The 18,015-nt window shown below is 46.4% G+C and overlaps 1 protein-coding gene across 1 annotated transcript in view; it reads left to right on the forward strand.

The window, feature by feature from the left end:
* Positions 1-9,259: 9,259 nt before the first annotated feature.
* TEKT5 (tektin 5) overlaps positions 9,260-18,015 on the forward strand; it is a 39,204-nt gene continuing 30,448 nt past the window's right edge. Inside the window, exons 1-3 of the mRNA XM_022552329.3 lie at positions 9,260-10,369; positions 13,259-13,342; positions 13,995-14,065. Of these exons, the coding sequence (XP_022408037.1) occupies positions 9,794-10,369; positions 13,259-13,342; positions 13,995-14,065 (731 nt within the window). The 5' untranslated portion in view covers positions 9,260-9,793. The remainder of the gene's footprint in view (positions 10,370-13,258; positions 13,343-13,994; positions 14,066-18,015) is intronic.

An 18,015-nucleotide genomic window follows, 5' to 3' on the forward strand; every position in this document is an offset into this window, starting at 1 on the left:
GAGCAAAGGTCCAATACACAGTTGTGTTTAAGTAAACTTGGGGTTTGTAGGTGAGAGTTGCAGAGGTGAGATCCTGCACCCTTGTTTACAGATGAGGGAACTGAGTCCTAGAGAGAGAAAATTGTCCCTAATCACAGAGCAGGTTAGTGAATGAAACAAGACTAGCACCTGGGTCAAACAGGTTAAGAATTTAGATGGTGATCTAGCAGGACTGGAGCATCTTAAACACACTACTGGTGGTGAAAACGCTACCCTGTGAAATGCACAGGAGATGCATGCAGTTCCACAATGTGCCACCAGGTGGCACCCCTACCCCATCTATGACCAAAGTCAGGACGTGGAAAAAAATTTAAGTTCTGGAGTAGAGAATTTCCACCTCTTCCCTTGGATCCAGCAAAAATATCTAACGAAGATATTAGATATCTAATATCAGTTATATATCAAGCGCCTGCAGTGTATACAGGCACTTGATATATAACTGAGTCGAATACACTGCAGGCGCTTGATATATAACTGAGTCGAAAAGTAAGGTTCAGATCCATTATATATGGAGAAGTTGACTGGTTTGCTGGTTAAGAACGTGGATTTTTGAATGCTAGCCGTCTGCGTTCAAATTCCAGCTCCCCATTTACCAGCTTTCAAATCTTTTCTTCATGCCTTAGTTTCCTCCCCTGTAAAATGGCAACGATAATATCGACTCCCTCAGAGGATTATTGTTGGAAGGATTAAATAAGTTAATATGAGTAAAACAAGTTTTTTGAAAATTCCTCACACATTTGTGCAGTATATAGGTGTTAGCAATAGTTAATTTCTTAAATAAACAGCTTTATTGATGGACAACTGATAAACAGACTGCACATATTTAAAGCGTACTGTTGATAAGTTTTGACTTATATATACTGTACCTGTGAAACCATCACCGCAATCAAGATAGTGAACACACAGATCATCCCCCAAAGTTTCCTCACGACCTTTGCAAACCTGCCCCTGATCCCTGCCGGCAGTCACTGCCCTGTTTCCTGCCTCCATAGATGAGTGTGGATTTTCTAGAATTTTTATCAGTGGAATCGTATGGTGTGTGCTCCTTTTCAGCGGGCTTCTTTCAGCATGTTTATTTCAGGTTCATCCACGTTGTTGAGTGCGTGAAGTTCATTTCTTCTGGCTTCGGTGAAGTATTTCAGAGTACACCACAGCTTGTTAATCCATTTACCTGTAGATGGACATTTGGATTGCTTCCAGCCTGCGGGTGTTACAAATAAAGCTGCTGTGAGCATTGTTGTATAAGACTTCATAATGACACACACTGTCATTTGTCTGGAGTAAACGCCTAGGAGTGGGATGGTAGGAAACTGGTGAAGTGTTCTCCAGAGTGGCTGTCCATCCCCACCTGCAGTGTCTGAGCATTTTAGTTGCCCCATATTCTTGTCAACAGCGAGTGTAACCCGTCTTTTGGGTTTTTGGCATTCTAATAGGTGTATAGTGGCATCTTATTGCGGTTTTAATTTGCATTTCCCTAGTGAGAAATTATGTTGCCATCTTTTCAGGTGTTCATTTGCCATCGGCATATCTTCTTTGCCAAAGTGTTCAAATTTTAAGCCCGTTTAAAAAGATTTTGGTCGCTTAAGTATTGCGTTTTGAGAATACTGTATATGTTCTGGATACAGGTTCCTTATCAGTTATATGTCTGGCAAATATTTCTCCTAGTCTGTGGCTTGAGATAGAAAATTCCCTTACGAATGTCTTTTGAAGAGCTGTTCTTAATTTTGATGAGGTCCAGTTTATCAAATTTTTTCTTTTACGTATTGTGTTTTAGAAAACATACCTAAGAAATCTGCCTTACACAAGGTCACAAATATTTTCTACCATGTTTCTTTCTAGAATTTTTATAGTTTTAGACCTTAAATTTAGGTCTATGACTCATTTGGAGTTCATTTTTTTGTATGTAATTTTTGTATATAGTGCAAGGTATGGGTTGAGATATATAGATATAGATATAGATATGTGTATATATATATATATATATATCTCCAATTGTTCTGGCATCTTTTGTTGAAAATACTATTTTTTCTCCACACAATTAACTTTGTACCTTTGCTGAAAGTCAACTGAGCATGAATATGTGGATATATTTCTGAATTCTTTATTCAGAATAAGATCTTTGTCTGTCTTTGTGCCAATACCATACTGTAGCTTTATAGTAAGTCTTGAAGTCAGAGACCTCAAATCCTCCAACTTTGTTTTTCTTTTCAAAGTTGTTTTGGCTATTTAGGTCCTTTGAATTTCCATTTGAATTTTAGAATCAGTTAAATAATTTCTACCCCAAAAAGCCTGCTGGGATTTTGGTTGGATTTGCATTGAATCTAACCTTAAGTTTGGGAAGAACTGACCTCTTAACAATATTGAGTCTCCTAGTCCACACACATGATTTATCTCTCTATTTAGGTCCTTCTAGATTTCTCTCAGCACTATTCTATAGTTCTGTTTCTCGGTCTTTTTTTTTTTCTCTGTTTCATTTTGGGTAGTCTCTGTTGCTCTCTCTTCAACTTCACTAATCTTTTCTTCTGCAGTATTTAATCTGCCTTATTATAGACTGAATGTTTGTGTTGCCCCACTCTGCACACCCCAATTCATATGTTGAAGCCCTAACCCCCAATGTGATGGTATTGGAAGGTGGACCTTTGGGAGGTGATGAGGTCATGGAGAGGAGAGGGAGTCCTCATGATGGGATTAGTCTTTATAAGAGGAGACACTTAGCTTGCTCTCTCTCCACACAAGGAGAGGCCGTGTGGGAACACAGTGAGTGAGAAGGCGGCTGTCTTAAGCCAACTATAGAGACCTCACCAGAACCCGACCGTGCTGGCCCCAATCTTGGACTTTCAGCTTCCAGAACTGTGAGACATAAATTTCTGGTACTTATTTTGTGTCAGTTTATGGTATTTTGTATGGCAGCCTTGGTCGACTAAAACATACCTTTAATCTCATCTTGCACATTTTTCATCTCAGACATTGTGCTTTTCCTCTCCAGAAGTTCAATTCAGGTATTTTGTTTTGTTTTTTAATATCCTCCAAGTCTCCACTTAATGTGGCCAATTTTTCCTCTGTCTTCTTGAACACGCTGATGTAGTTGTCATAAATTTTTCAATGTTCTTGTCTGCTAATTCTATTATCTGTATCACTTCTGGCTTGGGTTCATTAGATTGATCCACCCCCACCCCCACCCCCCATTATGGGTCTTAGTTTCCTCCTTCTTTGCAGTTTTTTCAATTGCGATCCAATTTTTTATTGGATGCCAGATATTGTGAATTTTACCCTACTGAGTGCTGAAAATGTTTGTATTTTTACAAATATTCTCGATTTCTTTCTGGGACACCAGCAAACGGACTGAAAACAATTTAGTCTTTGGGGTTCTGCTTTTAAGCTTTATTAGGCAGGACCAGAGAGGTAATGAGTCTGGGACTAATTTTGCCCTAATACTTAGGCGAATTTGACTTGATGCTGCATGGATGATGAAATCTACTGTGGTTGGTGGGATGGGGAACTATTCCCAGCCTGGGGGAGCTCTGGGATTGTTCCCTCTGATGCTTTGGGGTGGTTCTTCCCCAGCCCGGGGTCATTTCCTCACAGGTGTGCACTGATCCTTCTCTGCTGGACACCAAGGGAACCATCTGCAAGTCTACAGAGCTCTCTCTGGGCAGCTCCCTCCTCCTTCGAGCTCTGTCCTTCAGGGTCTAGACGCATTGGTGTCCCACCTGCCTGGCTTCCTTAACTGGAGACAGTCCCCCTCCCTGCACCATGGCCTGGAAACTCTGTCCAGGCAGTGAGCTGTGGTGGTTGGAGGACTCACCTCATTTGTTTCCCATCTCACAGGGAGGACTGTCCTTCATGCCTGATGTCCAGTGTCTTGAAAATCATCATTTCATATATTTTGAGTAGTTTCAGATGGGAGGGTACAGCTAATCCCTATTACCCAAACTTGGCGGGAAGTAGATGTCCTATTAGGTTATATATGTGAATATATTACATATATAGTATGCTACTTATACTATATATATTGCATATATTACATATATACTAAGAAAAATTACAGTTGACCCTTGAACAACATGGGTTTGAACTGCACATGTCCACTTATACCTGGATTTTTTCAATAATAAATATAACATTTCTACACAATCTACAGTTGGTTGAGATGTGGAATGGTGGATAAGGAGGGCCGACTATAAATTATACTCAGATTTTCGGCCGTGTTGAGGGTTGGCGCCCCTGCCCCCCACGTTGTTCCAGGGTCGACTGTGTATATATAGCAGTATGGAAGGCTTAATCAAAAAATAAAAGTCTCCCCCTGTGCCTCTGTTCCACTCCTGTCCTTGTCCAAAGGTAATCACTCAGGCACTGGTTCCTGTGTATCTTTCCAGAAGTGTTTGTTCATATACAATTACCTACATATCTGCTCAGGTGGTACCATAGGGTATATACTCTTCTATATCTTGCTTTCTTCACTTACATTGATATCTCAGAAATCTTTTCATATCGGCAAATACAGGCCTAACTTATTTTTATGCTGCAGAGCTCTCCATAGAATAGGTGTCGTATATTTTATTTAGCCATCCTGTACTGAGGGCCATTTGGTTAGCTGCACATTTTCCCTGCTACAATCAATGCAGCAGTGAGCACATATACGTGTGTTTTAGCACACATGTATGTGTGTATCCGCAGGTAGATTTCCAGAAAGATTGCTGAGTCGTTGGACACCAGCCAGGGCCAGTGCTCTAAGCACCAAAAAGATATCTTCCGAAATACAAAGTGAAAAAAAAAACCTATATTGTAGAATATAACTTCAGTTTTTGAATGATACAAACTGACACGGATGTTGAATTGAAAGCAGCTTCTTCCTGGATTTTTTTCTCTCTTTCCTGTGTGTGACCCTATTTTTCCAGTTTTCTAAGCACTGCTTTGGAGTCACCTCCAGTCACAGATTTTGGCTACGGGGAAGGACAAGTGACAGATTCCTATATACCTGCAGGGGGCGCCCAAGGAACGCTTGCTGACTTGTTGAGGTGATCGCTGCAGAAAGTTCTATCACTGGACAGCGCTGCTCCAGCCTTCACCTAAGACAGTCTCTCCAGGCCTTTCTTCTGCAGGCGGATGGATTTCACATTAAATTCACAGACGTGGAGCTGTCCCTTCACAGCCTGTGAAAGTCAGGCAGCCACACAACTACTGAGCCTGCGCGTCTGGAGCCTGTGCTCCGCCAACAAGAGAGGCTGCGATAGTGAGAGGCCCCCGCACCGCGATGAAGACTGGTCCCCCGCTGGCTGCAACTAGAGAAAGCCCTCTCACAGAAATGAAGACCCAACACAGAAAAAATTAATTAATTAATTAATAAACTCCTACCCCCAACTTCTAAAAAAAGTCAGGCAGCCATCTCAATGCTGCAGCTGCAGGCAGAGATGGCAATGAAATAGAGTTAGTAAGGGCTTCCCTGGTGGCGCAGTGGTTGAGAGTCCGCCTGCTGATACGGGGGACACGGGTTCGTGCCCCGGTCCGGGAAGATCCCACATGCCGCGGAGCGGCTGGGCCTGTGAGCCATGGCCGCTGAGCCTGCGCGTCCGGAGCCTGTGCTCCGCAACGGGAGAGGCCACAACAGTGAGAGGCCTGCGTACCGCAAAAACAAAAAAAAATAGAGTTAATGCAATGCTGGGCCAGGGGTCCCCAATGATCGGGAGGCGGAGCTGGGGTGGAGGATTGCGAACCCCATTCCTGGGGTCAGTCGGGTCCCCTCTCCCCCATCTCCCCAGCCTCTCCTAGTCCACTTCCCGTAGGGATTTCAGAAATTGAATGAGTTTTCCATCGGCCGGAAAGAGATTGAAAGAATCTCTTTTACAAGAGATTGAAAAAAACATCTTTTAGTGGTGGATGAGGGATCTCTAACCAGTGACGTGTGTAGTATATTCAACACCCAGAGTAGACAATTTTTTTTAACACCTTCTTCCTCTATACAATAATATTCCCAGTAATAATTATATTCCTGGTTACTTTCTTAGTTTTGATACAGTTGACAGATACAAAGATTACATTTCAATTTTAAAGATACTGAGTTCAGTAAAAGATTTCATGCATGAACTAAAACGTCCACGTTCCAAACAAAAATATTACACCTTGCAGGTCACACTCCGTTTCACTGCTTTACATCCTAGACACAAATAAAAACTCCCAGTGTCACATAGAATGACAGAATGGAAGCAGTCCGTGTTCCGGTTTCATTTTCCCATCACGGCTAACCTTGTGTGTGCTAAGTCTACTGTCTGGATGCAGGGGTGCAAAGCACCCCAAGGGCTTGGAGACACTAACTGAGCCCAAAGAGAGAGTCAACAATTCCCAGGTGTTAGGAACTTACTGTCCAACCAAACACGTGTGGCCCAGCCTGTGTGTGTGGTGGCTGACTGTGTAGTTGAGAGTTCCTTGAATCAAATTCTATGGATAATACAATATTTATTTTAAAACTAAGTAATAAAATGTGCTGATTTACATTTTATTAAAACTCAACAGTAATCAAAACAGAATTACCATAGGGCCCAGCAATTCCACTCTTTGGTAACTATTCAAGAAAATTGAAAACTTATGTCCACACAAAAACTTGTACAGAAACGTTCACAGCAATATTATTCATAATAGCCAAAAAGTGGAAACAACCCAAATGTTCATCAACGGATGAATGGCTAAACGAAATGTGGTCTAGACATGTGATTGGGATAGTATTCAGCCATGAAAGGGAATGAAGTACGGACACCTGCTTCACCATGGATGAACCCTAAAAACTCCACTGCCCCATGCTTTGGAAGTCACTGCTCAGGAGTTCCCTAACAGTCACACACAAAGTATTTGAGTATTTTCACTTTCTAAACTTTTAGAAGGTGATTCCTTGAGTCTTTTGGACTGAGCTGTCAGGTTTTACTATTCCTTTTTGCTGAGTTTTGGTTGAACCATGGCCAACTGTTTTGAATTTACCTTTCTCATTTAATGGCATCTGAAATTCTGTCACTTCATCTATCCATCCATCCATCCATCTACGCACCTAGCCATACACCCATCTACCTATCCATCTATCCATCCATTTTTTTATTCATTTAACAAACCCAAATTGTGCACCTACTATACTCCAGGTATTATTCTAAGTGCTGTGGATACAAATATGAGCAAAAGCAAATAAGGTCCTTTCCCTCATAGGACTTGTTTCAGGGCCCCACTACCCCAGGTGTGGTCTGTGGACCAGCCTCACCTGGGAGCTTGTAGGAAATGCAGCACCTCCAGCCCTGCCCCCAGCTCTACTCAATCAGAATATGCATTTTAACCCAATCCTCAGGTGAGTAGACACATTCACGTGTGAGAGGAGCAGATTGAAAGGACTAGATGGGGACTAGAGTCCAGGTGAGACACACACAGTATTGTTTTTAGAACTTAAAACAAATGCATCATAAATAAACAAGACCTTGGGAAAAGCAATGGTTCAGGAGATGCTCTGATTCACCCCCTTAACCCTGGGCCTTCACATTTGGACAATCCACAGCATGGTACTTTTGTTTGCCTTTCTTATCACCCGGTATTCTTTTACATTGCTCACTGTGGTGGACAGAATAATAGCCCCCCCCCCCACCCAGACGTCCGTATTCTAATGCCAGGAACCTGTGGATATGTTACCTTACATGGTAAAGGGGCCTTTGCAGGTGTGACTAAGTTAAGGATCTCCAATGGGGAGATTACCATGGATTATCTGGGTGGGTCTGATGTGATTAGAAGGGTCCTGTAAGAAGGAAGCAGGAGGGTTGGGGGAGGGGGAGAGAAGATGCTAGCTGCTGGCTTTGAAGATGCGGGGAGAGGTCACAAGCCAAAGGATGCAGGCAGCTTCTGGAAGCTGGAAAGGGCAAGGAATCGGATTCTTTCCGGAACCTCCAGAAGGAACCAGCCCCCCTCACACCTTGATTTGAGCCCCTTGAGGCTCATTTTGGAATTCTGACCTCGAGAGCTGTAAGAGAATACATCTGTGTAGTGTCAAGTCGTTAACTTTGTGGTGATTTGTGACAGCAGCCATAGGAAACCAATACACCACACTCACCTACGGCATGATTCCAGTTTCTTTTTTCTGAGGAAACATTGGTATATAACGTTATATTAGTTTCAGGTGTACAACCTAATAATTCAATATTTGTCTGCATTACAAAGTGATCACAGTAAGTCTAGTTACATGATTCCAAATTTAACAGAACGCTTTTTGATGATCATAACAATCATAGCGTTTCTCTAGGTAATTAGTGTGACTTTAGAAAACGTGGACATGGAGTCTGGCTTTTCCACTTCCTGGTAGGTAACCTTCGTGCCTCTTCTCTTGTGAAATGGGGAGGGGGGTGGGCTGAATCACGGTCTTCCCACTGTGCTCTGTGGAGTCCTAAGGACTTGGGGGAAGGGACCCCCCCCCACCTCTGGCTCCCTCCAGCCAGAGCACCTTAGGGCTCTGTGTCACGTGCCCTGCTTCTGTGCAAGAGTTTATTTGAAGACAACCTTCCATATTAGAGTGTTTTAAAACCACTGCATTTAAAAAAACTTTATAATAAAATGTTGGCAGAAAAATAGAAACTCGACTTCACTGAGATGTTCTCTGAGCTCCCTGCCAGCCCCACTGCAAAGCACATCTACGGCTTTTATCTGGCTCTCCTTATCCTCAGGGGAAGTGGCACTACCTGAGTCATTTCCCAAGACTAGCTGTGTGCCCTTGGGCAAACAAATGCACCTTTCTGAGCCTCAGTTTGCCCCCCTGTAAAATGAGGGCTCAAATAACGCCACCTCCAGGCGTGAGCAAAAGGATTACATGAAATGATGTGGCAAAGTGTAGTCTAATAATAATAGTAACACCAATAACAACTGTTGATCACCCACTAGGTGCTAAGTACCTTGTTCTGCGTTTACTTGATTCTCACAGCGTCCGAGGGAGGCACAATCCTGGGCATTTTCCAGGCTGGGAGAGGGGACGGAGCTGGGATTCCACTCGAGGGAAAGGCCTCTTCTGCCCGGAGAACACTGAGCAGATTTCCTCACATGCAACCTTCCTGGCCATGGGAGCCCCTCAACCGCTGTCACTGACTCAGAGACTGACATTTCGTAAGCGGGTTGGAGTGGAGGCCAAGGCAGTGATCTGCAGATCTGATCAAGCCTCTCCCCTACTCTCCACACCTGTTAGCACAAGTTTGTGTGCCCCATGCACAGTGAGGCCAAACAAACCGAAACGCTGGAGTTTGGAGCAGAGAACGGTTTATTGCAGGGCCATGCAAGGAGACAGGTGGCTCAGGCCCCCCAAAAAACCCCGAGCTCTCCGAAAATTTTTGGCAAAGAATTTTTTCTTTTTGCGGTACGCGGGCCTCTCACTGCCGCGGCCCCTCCCTCCACGGAGTACAGGCTCCGGACGCGCAGGCTCAGCGGCCATGGCTCATGGGCCCAGCCGCTCCGCAGCATGTGGGATTCTCCCGGACCGGGACACGAACCCGTGTCCCCTGCATGGGCAGGCGGACTCTCAACCACTGCGCCACCAGGGAAGCACTGGTCTGTGTTTTGATTGTGATGCTATGGCCCCAGCTGGGGCAAGTGAGCAGGGGTCCCAGTGAGGCCCCACCCCCCCAGGCTTTATGACAACAGTGTCGAGTCATAGAGGTTCTGCCCATCCCTCAGAGAAGCCCCTTCCCCTTCCTGTGGTGCCTTGGCCCCCTTAGGCACAGTTTTGCCCTAGCGGAGCTGATGGTGGAAGATGGAGTTTCTTGGAACCACTCAGACTGCCAGTTACTGTGGCCCCAAGAAAGCCTGTGGCATCAGCACGCTGCCCCCGGTTGCGCCAGCCCCGGTGAGCCAGGGGTGTTACCAGCCCTGTTACCTGCCTGGATACCGCTACCTGAACTCATGGAGACCCAGCCTCTTCTACAAGGTCTCCAACACCCAGACCTGCCTGGACGAGGGAGCCACGTGCCGCAGCGCCCTGCGGCCGCCCACCACCCTGCCGGCCGTCCGCTCAGCGCTCTTCTGTCGCTACAGGCCCCATGACTGGGACCAGTCCAACCAGCTGCAGATACACACGGCCGAGGCCTCGCGGCTGTGGGCCAGCCAACTGATGGGCGACTCCATGCGGCTCATGCAGAACAAGGACCAGCTGACGCGCCAGATGCAGGAGGGGACCTGCCGGAACCTGGGCCAGAGGCTGTCGGACATCGGCTTCTGGAAGTCGGAGCTGAGCTATGAGCTGGAGAGGCTTCTGAACGAGAACCACAGCCTGGATGAAGTCAAGAGGCGGCTGGAGTGCGCGGCCGAGGAACTGAACTGTCCACTGCAGGTGGGTGTGGGGTGCGGAGGGGGGGCCTGACGGCCGCTGGGATACCACGCCTGCAATGCAGCCCCCCACACTCTCCTTGAGTGAAGATCAAGGTGATGGGTGCCGTGCAGCTCAGTTTGAGCTGCATCATCATCTATAATCAGCTTTAAGCTAAAATTATATAATATATATAACTTTTATTATATATTATATAATTTTATATAATTATATAATTTTTTATAATTATATAATTTTATTATATATTATATAAATTATATATATATATATAAAACTTAGTCAATTGACAATAATCCCAGTCCAATCAGGGTTCCTCAGACTGAATGGAATTTCCTTTTCTCCTTGGGGTTACATCAAAATCACAGGGATTTCATAAAGGCATCACAAGCCTGTGTGTTAGTGTATGTGATGGTCTTTAGAAGATGTGTTTCAAATAACTGCTCTATTTTTCTCTGTAGCCCTTAAGACCTGCTAACATACTGTACAATGTACTTCTTGTTTTGCTCTACACACTAGAATATAGGCACCATGAGGGCAGGGATTTGTCCGCTTTTTCACCAAGGACTGCTGTTCAGCTGTGGGGGACCAGTATGTCTATGCTGGTCCTCAATGAGCCGTGTCTGTGCTGACTGCCTGTCATCTAGACCAATGTTCTGAATGTCTTCCCATCCTGGCACTGTGTGTGGCACACAGCAGGCACTCAAGAAGTATTTGTTGAATAAATAACTGAATGTGGACATCCTCCACACTTTGGTTTCCCAGTCTCCAGCCATATCCTGGAGCAGTTAGGATAGCTTTAGGCTGCATGTAAACAGCTATCTGAGTACAGCAGCTCAGCCAAATAGGAATTTCATTTTCTGTTATGAGAATTCCAGAGGAAAAGAGAGGAGGATGCTGCACCCTCCACGTGATACCAGAAGGGACCCAGCCTCCTATCTGCTTGGCCATCCTTAACACGGGGCTTTTGTCCTACTACTTTCAAGGACGTTTCAGATCTCATATTGCAAACTCCCGCTTGCCAGGAGCATTTGGAAATTCTCAGTTAGAGGCAGGAGGATGGGGTAGGGAAGGGGCAAAATGCCAACTGTGTCTGTCCCTTTTTATCAGGGAATATCAATTTTCCAGAAGGTCCATTATGTGAGTCCATTTTTAGCCCATTTGCCAGAACTCACATGGGCTCCCTGGGTGCAAAGGAGTCTGGGTAAGTGAGCATTTTTCACTGGGTCCTGGAGTGGACACTGGGTGAGGAACTGGTATTATCTGCCTTTGCTGTGGGAGATCATTGTAGCCACACGAGATGATGTTCTGCTGCTCCCTGGAGTGTGTGCGAATGCAGAACCCCTGCCTGCAAACCTCCTGCAGCCGCGCCTGCTCTGTGTCTGGCGTGGGGGCTTCTGTAGGAGAGGCCCTACCTCCATGTTTCCCCTGGAGACAAGGCACAGGTTCTGACCACTATGGGATGGGGGTCCCTACTGTTTCCCTATGCCCCCATGTTCCCCCCTGGAAGGACAGTGGGCAGGGCTGCTGCTCAGAGACCCAAAGCAGAATCTGAAATCTAGCGCTCCTCCCCTCTCCCCGACTCTCTCCTCACTCCCCCAGCCTGTCTGGAAAGCCCAGCTCTGCCCCATCACGTGGCCCCCTGTGACAGCCATAAGGGGGCACAGGGACCAGAGGCATCTCACTTCCATCCACTTGTCTCCAACTCCAAGGTTACCATCTCATTCCAGGTGCCTCTCAATGGACAATGGTGACGGCCTCCTTCCTGGCCTCCTGACCTCTAGCCCCTCCAACGCATTTTCCAGACAGCAGCCAGAGGGATGGTTTTAAATATTAAACTAGATCTCTGCACCTCTCTGCTAAAACCCCCTCAATGGCTTCCTAATGCATCCTAGTTAACATCTGAGTTCCTTGTCACAGGCCCAATGGCTTCCTGTCTGCTGCTCCTCCTACCCCAGGGCCTTTGCACTGGCTGTTCCCTCTTCCTGGTGCATTATTCCCATTCATTTCTGCTGCTTCTCATAATTCAGGTCTCGGTCTGCCACCTCCTTAGAGAAGTCCTCCCTGACCACCCTGCTGGTTATTCCCCACCCACCCACAACTCCCTATTTTCATCACAGCCCTTATCACAGTCAGAAACGATTGAGTTTCTTTCTATGTTCATTTGTGTGTGTTCTCTCTCTTCTGTTAGAACTCCATAAGAGCAGGGACTGTTTAGTTCACTGCAGTGTCCCCAGTGTGACACAGAGAAGGGGGCAGTAAATTCTTGTGGCATCAAGTGCTCGCCCTCCTTTCTGAGTTCCCAGATACATTTGCATCCCAACACCGGATGCCGTGCTCCCCTGCCTCCTTCTCACTGCCGCTGCTCTTCGTGACATCACAGGCCAGTGACCCATCACAGTTCTTTGACAGTCTGCTGCTGCAGGAGCTCCACCGAGCAGCCACTCCCCTGGCTTCTGTTCTGCTCTGTTCATGTCCCCATGACGGTTATAAGGTCCATGTGGCAGGGTTGCCTGGGTCTCACTTGGCCTATGTCACTTTCCAAAGCTCTTCCCCCATTTAGAGATCTCCAAAAAGGGTGTTCATATATATTCATAGGTAATTCTTATTGACAGTATTCTAAGCGCTTTACATTTGTCAAACTGACTTAACCAGCACGGCCAGCTTGAGATGTGCACCGATTTTGCACCCATCTACCATCTCAGCATCCCACAGCCCTCACTGATGGAGAAGGGGATGCAAAAACCCACCCAAACGCACAGTGATGGGGCCACATGAAGCATCCAGGTTTCCCAGGAATGAAACAGACCACGGCAAAGGTAGATGTGAGTCAATTCTGCTCACGGTCTACATACAGCTGCAGGGAGAATACATGATTCCCTTCACCCCCTACAGGTGGCCCTGGAGTGTCTGTACCAGCGAGAGAAAAGGATCGGGATTGACTTGGTCCATGACAATGTGGAGAAAAATCTTATCCGGGTAAGATGCCCCCTGGGTCTGGCCAGCCCCCTGAGGGAGGAGGGAAGGCCAGCTGGTCAGAGAGGTTTCTGAGCTGCCTGTCAGGAGCAGAAGACACATGTGCCACCCCATGCAAAATTAGGGCTCAGAAAGCGTGGATGGGGGCCTAGGTTGCAATTTAGAAACAGTGAGAAAGGAGGTCATTTGACCCTCAGTCTTTTCCTCTCCAAAATGGGCATCATAATAGTAATACCAATAAATAACAAAAGTAACAGCCAGTGTTTGTTGAGCACCTGTTATATGCCACACACTGTATCACTTCATATGTATTATTTAATTCAATGATAAAATATGAATGTATCATATTTTATGATAAATAAAGGGTCTATGAATGAACCCTTGGTGCATAGTAGGTGCTGCATTTTCTTTTACTCTGGAAGTATATAAAAAGAAAGGACGGTAGGGCAAAGAATGTGCAGCTTCCACAGTCGACCCTCAGGTGCCTGGCCCGGGGATCATGCTGGTGGAGGCAGGAAATGGACCCCCACCCTGACATTTCACCTTGTGGGATGGAGGGTGGGCAGTGAGAGGTGAGGGGTGGAACACTGGCCTGGGAGGCAGGAGGCTGTGAGTTTCTAAGGGGCCTCACTCTTTCTGACATCTTTCATTGCAGGAAGTAGATTTGCTAAAATGTTGCCAAGAACAGATGAGAAAACTAGCTCAGAGGATTGACATCCAGATGCGGTAAGAGCTGCTTACTCTCCCTTTTCTTGGAGTTTTGTTTTGGGTCTCCCAGGTTTCAGGGGTCCCGCGTCTCCAGGTGGTTCTTTCAATCAGTGGTGTGCTGGTAAGCTTTTAACAACCAGCTCTCCAGGAAAAGAAAAAAGTCCTGGTCTGTCGCATTTGTCAGTTTCAGCGAGGTAAGTGCTACCACCATGGCTGATCTCAGTCTATCAATATGATGTTACTGAGATGCGCACTTGATTTTCATGAGTCAGCACAGCATTGGTGGTTCTTGTTTGCAGTGAGAGCCTTGGCAAAAGAAATTGGCCTCACTGAGGCTCCTCTTAGCCTGTGGCTTCCCCATGCGAGTCCTGAACTTTGGGACATGGCAGAGAGGGGGTGGCATTGGGCATCAAGGTGAGGGGCCCGGGCCTCTCCAGAGGGGAGCTGGTGGACACCTTGAGCCACTGTTCCTTTTAGTCTTCAAAGGAATCAGCTTTTTGTTCTTGGAAGATTATGTAACTGGTATCATGACAAGGCAGGAGGCTCCCCCATAATTAAAGGGAGGCTTGAGTTTTACCGGGCTTGGGACCCATAGATGAGCCCTTGGCACCCAGCTTGCCCGGAGGCAGCAGCCTTCCCGCCTGGCCCTTGAGCTGGGCACTTGTCTTTAACACTTGCAGGCAGGCTGCTCTGCTGGTTTCTCCTTCTTGTTTACTCAGATATAGCTAACAAGACAGGCTGGCAACCTGGCCAGGGCTGCCCCTTCCCGCTGTGTGGAGGACGTAGGCAGCTTGCACGGGATGCTAAGGGGTAAGGAAGCTTGCAGATAGGCTCCGGGAGCTTGGTGCCCTGGTTTGTTCTTCCCCAGAAACAGCAGTCGCCCCTACCACACACACACACACACACACACACACACAGAGCAGCCCCTCAACTCCACTGAGGCTGTAAGAATGGGTGGCAGAGGTAGGAGAGAATTATCCTGTAAAAAGAAAATAAAGAGCATCCAGGACAGTGTTGAAAAGCTGCCTGCAGATCTAAGGGTGTGGTCAGGGGCAGATGAGTTGGGAAAACCCAGGGAGACATCAGAGGTGGAGAAAAGTGGAAATGAGATGCAAATGCAGCAGTGACTGAGGTGACAGTTGAATGGATGAAAGCACGGTTGAGTTCCATCATTACGTGCCTCTGTCTTGACTTCTGACATTCCGACCTACCACTTGGACTATGTTTGCCTAATATTCGTCTATACATTAATCCACTTAAAAAAACCCTTCGATACTTGCACTTAAACAGGAACGTTTTAACAAAGGGAGCTCTTTGGGCAAGCAAATGCCTTTATTGTATTTTTCTTGCCCTATGTTTACAGTCACCTATTTTTTGGCAAAAGAGCATGGTTTTCCATCTGTGGTTGATGTGGGGCTGTGACAAAACTTGGTGTTAGAGTGACGGGAGGGCTGAGGTTTGGGAAATGGGACAGTTTGAGCCGGAAGAGTGAACAAAAGCCCACACTTGAAATTGGGGAGCTGGACCCCAGAAGGGAAATCTTGAAACTGGGGTGGGTGGAGTGCTGCTTGTGCAGGAAAAGTAGAAAGATCAAGATGGCCTCATCAATTGGGAGACACAGAATGAGAGACACAGTGAACTCTGATGTCAGAGGGAAAAAGAGACAGAAAGAGAAAGACCCGAAGCCATAAACAGAGAGAGATAAGTAGAGAGACAGAGGGACAGAGAGTTTCACAGACATGCCAGACAGAGAGAGAAATCAAGAGGTGAGAGAGATGAAGAGATGGAAAGGGACAGACACAGAGAAAGAGGAAAAGAGAGGAGGAGAGGCTGGGAGGAAAGCAGTGGAGGCAGTGTGGGTGGGGAGGGGATGAGAGTGGGTGGAAGGGACTCTCTTTGCCAGGACCAGAGGCCCAGTCACCCTGGAGAGAGGCCCTTTGACCTTGGGCGGCGGCCCCTTTTCAGAGGACACCTGTCATCTTGCAGGGAGGAAGCTCTTGCTGCGGGGGCAGCCTAATTAACCTGGAAGTGGCCAGAACCTCATCAACAGGGCAGAACTCAGTGTGACCTTGCCCTTGGGGAAGCTCTGCCGATGACCTGCTAGGGTGGCCGCCCTGGCCCCGGACAGGGGATGGGCTGTTGACTCATGGTTTTCTAGGTGAGGCCTGAGGCCTGCATCTGCTCAGAGCTGTGTCCTCACCTCACCAGGTGCCCCAGCAAAGCAGAAAAGGCTTTCCTGACTGGGCAGGAGCCAGGCTCAGGCTTTTCCTTGTGGGCTGACAGCAGGGCGAGTCTTGGCACTGGCCAGGCTCTCCATCTGGGGGAGATGGGGCCGTCGTCTCCCTCCCCAGGCCTCATTAGCCAGGGCCAGGAGGCTGGACCAGCTGACCTGGGATTCTGAGGCCCCAGGTTCCCCTCTGATGCTCTGGCACGTTTCTCTTCTACATTCTGGTCTTTCTTCACACTCCACCTCATGAGGCAGGATGGGGTCCCATTTCCCCATGGCTCTGCCAATTCCAAAGGCCATAAGGGCCCCAGGATGGCTCTCCTTGCTCCAACATGACGCTCTGTGCATCCTGATGGGTGCAGACCCAGCATGAGGATTTAATTTCTTTGTTCCTAGCCTGTTTGAAACCTCTCACCAGCTTTCAGTATCCCTAGCAGAAAAAGAACGTGGCAGAAAGATAGAGACAGGCAGGGGAGAGGTAGAGAGAGACATACACTGAGGCCCCGAGACAGAGAGAAACCAAGCAAGAGGAGGCAGAAGGAGATAAAGATGAGAGAGACAGAGGGACAGAGACAGGGAGAGGAAGGGAGATGCCAATGCAAGGGACACGGATTCGAGCCCTGGTCCGGGAAGATCCCACGTGCCGCAGAACAACTAAGCCCAAGCACCACAACTACTGAGCCTGTGTGCCACAACTATGGAAACCCTGCGCCTATAGCCCATGCTCTGCAACAAGAGAAGCCCCTGCAATGAGAAGCCTGCACACCGCAACGAAGAGTAGCCCCCACTTGCCGCAACTAGAGAAAGCTCGTGCATAACAATGAAGACCCAATGCAGCCAAAAATAAAATAAATTTAAAAATTTTTAAATTTTATAAAAAGAAAGTAAGAGAAAAACCAGAGCCTAATAAAAATAAATAAATAAATAAATGGTACAAATGAACTTATTTACAAAACAGAAATAGAGTCACAGATGAAAAACAAACTTATGGTTACCAGGGGGGAAACGGAAGGAGGGATAAATTGGGAGATTGGGACTGACATATACACAGTGCTATATATAAACTAGATAACTAGTAAAGACCTACTGTATAGCACAGGGAACTCTTCTCAATACTCTGTAATGACCTATATGGGAAAGGAATTTTAAAAAGAGTGGATATATCTATATGTGTAACTGATTCACTTTGCTGTATAGCAGAAACTAATACAACATTGTAAATCATCTACACTCCAATAAAAAATTTTTTAAAATAATAAATTAAAAAAAAAAGACATCAAGGCAAAACTCCCAATCAATGCTTATGCGTCTTTAATTTCCTTTTTTCAACCAAAAAAGAAACAGAAAAAGTTTCAGGCTTAGAACCTACTGGAGACAACAGATTCTAGCTAGCATTCTGTTAGTGTTTACTTTGCATTTAGGTTTGGAAACAGTTACTGGTTTTCTTTTAAAGACAGTGATGTAGATTTTTCCTTTTGAAATACATTTATTTATTTATTTTTTAAACATCTTTATTGGAGTGTAATTGCTTTACAATGGTGTGTTAGTTTCTTCTTTATAACAAAGTGAATCAGCCATACATATACATATATCCCCATATCTCCTCCCTCTTGCATCTCCCTCCCTCCCACCCTCCCTATCTCACCCCTCTAGGTGGTCACAAAGCACTGAGCTGATCTCCCTGTGCTATGTGGCTGCTTCCCACTAGCTATTTTACATTTGGTAGTGTATATATGTCCAT

This window comes from Delphinapterus leucas, chromosome 15 (genome assembly GCF_059928025.1).
Source record: "Delphinapterus leucas isolate spDelLeu-1000000601 "Yukka" chromosome 15, BTC_Dleu_Yukka2, whole genome shotgun sequence".
Taxonomy (NCBI): Eukaryota; Metazoa; Chordata; class Mammalia; order Artiodactyla; family Monodontidae; genus Delphinapterus; species Delphinapterus leucas.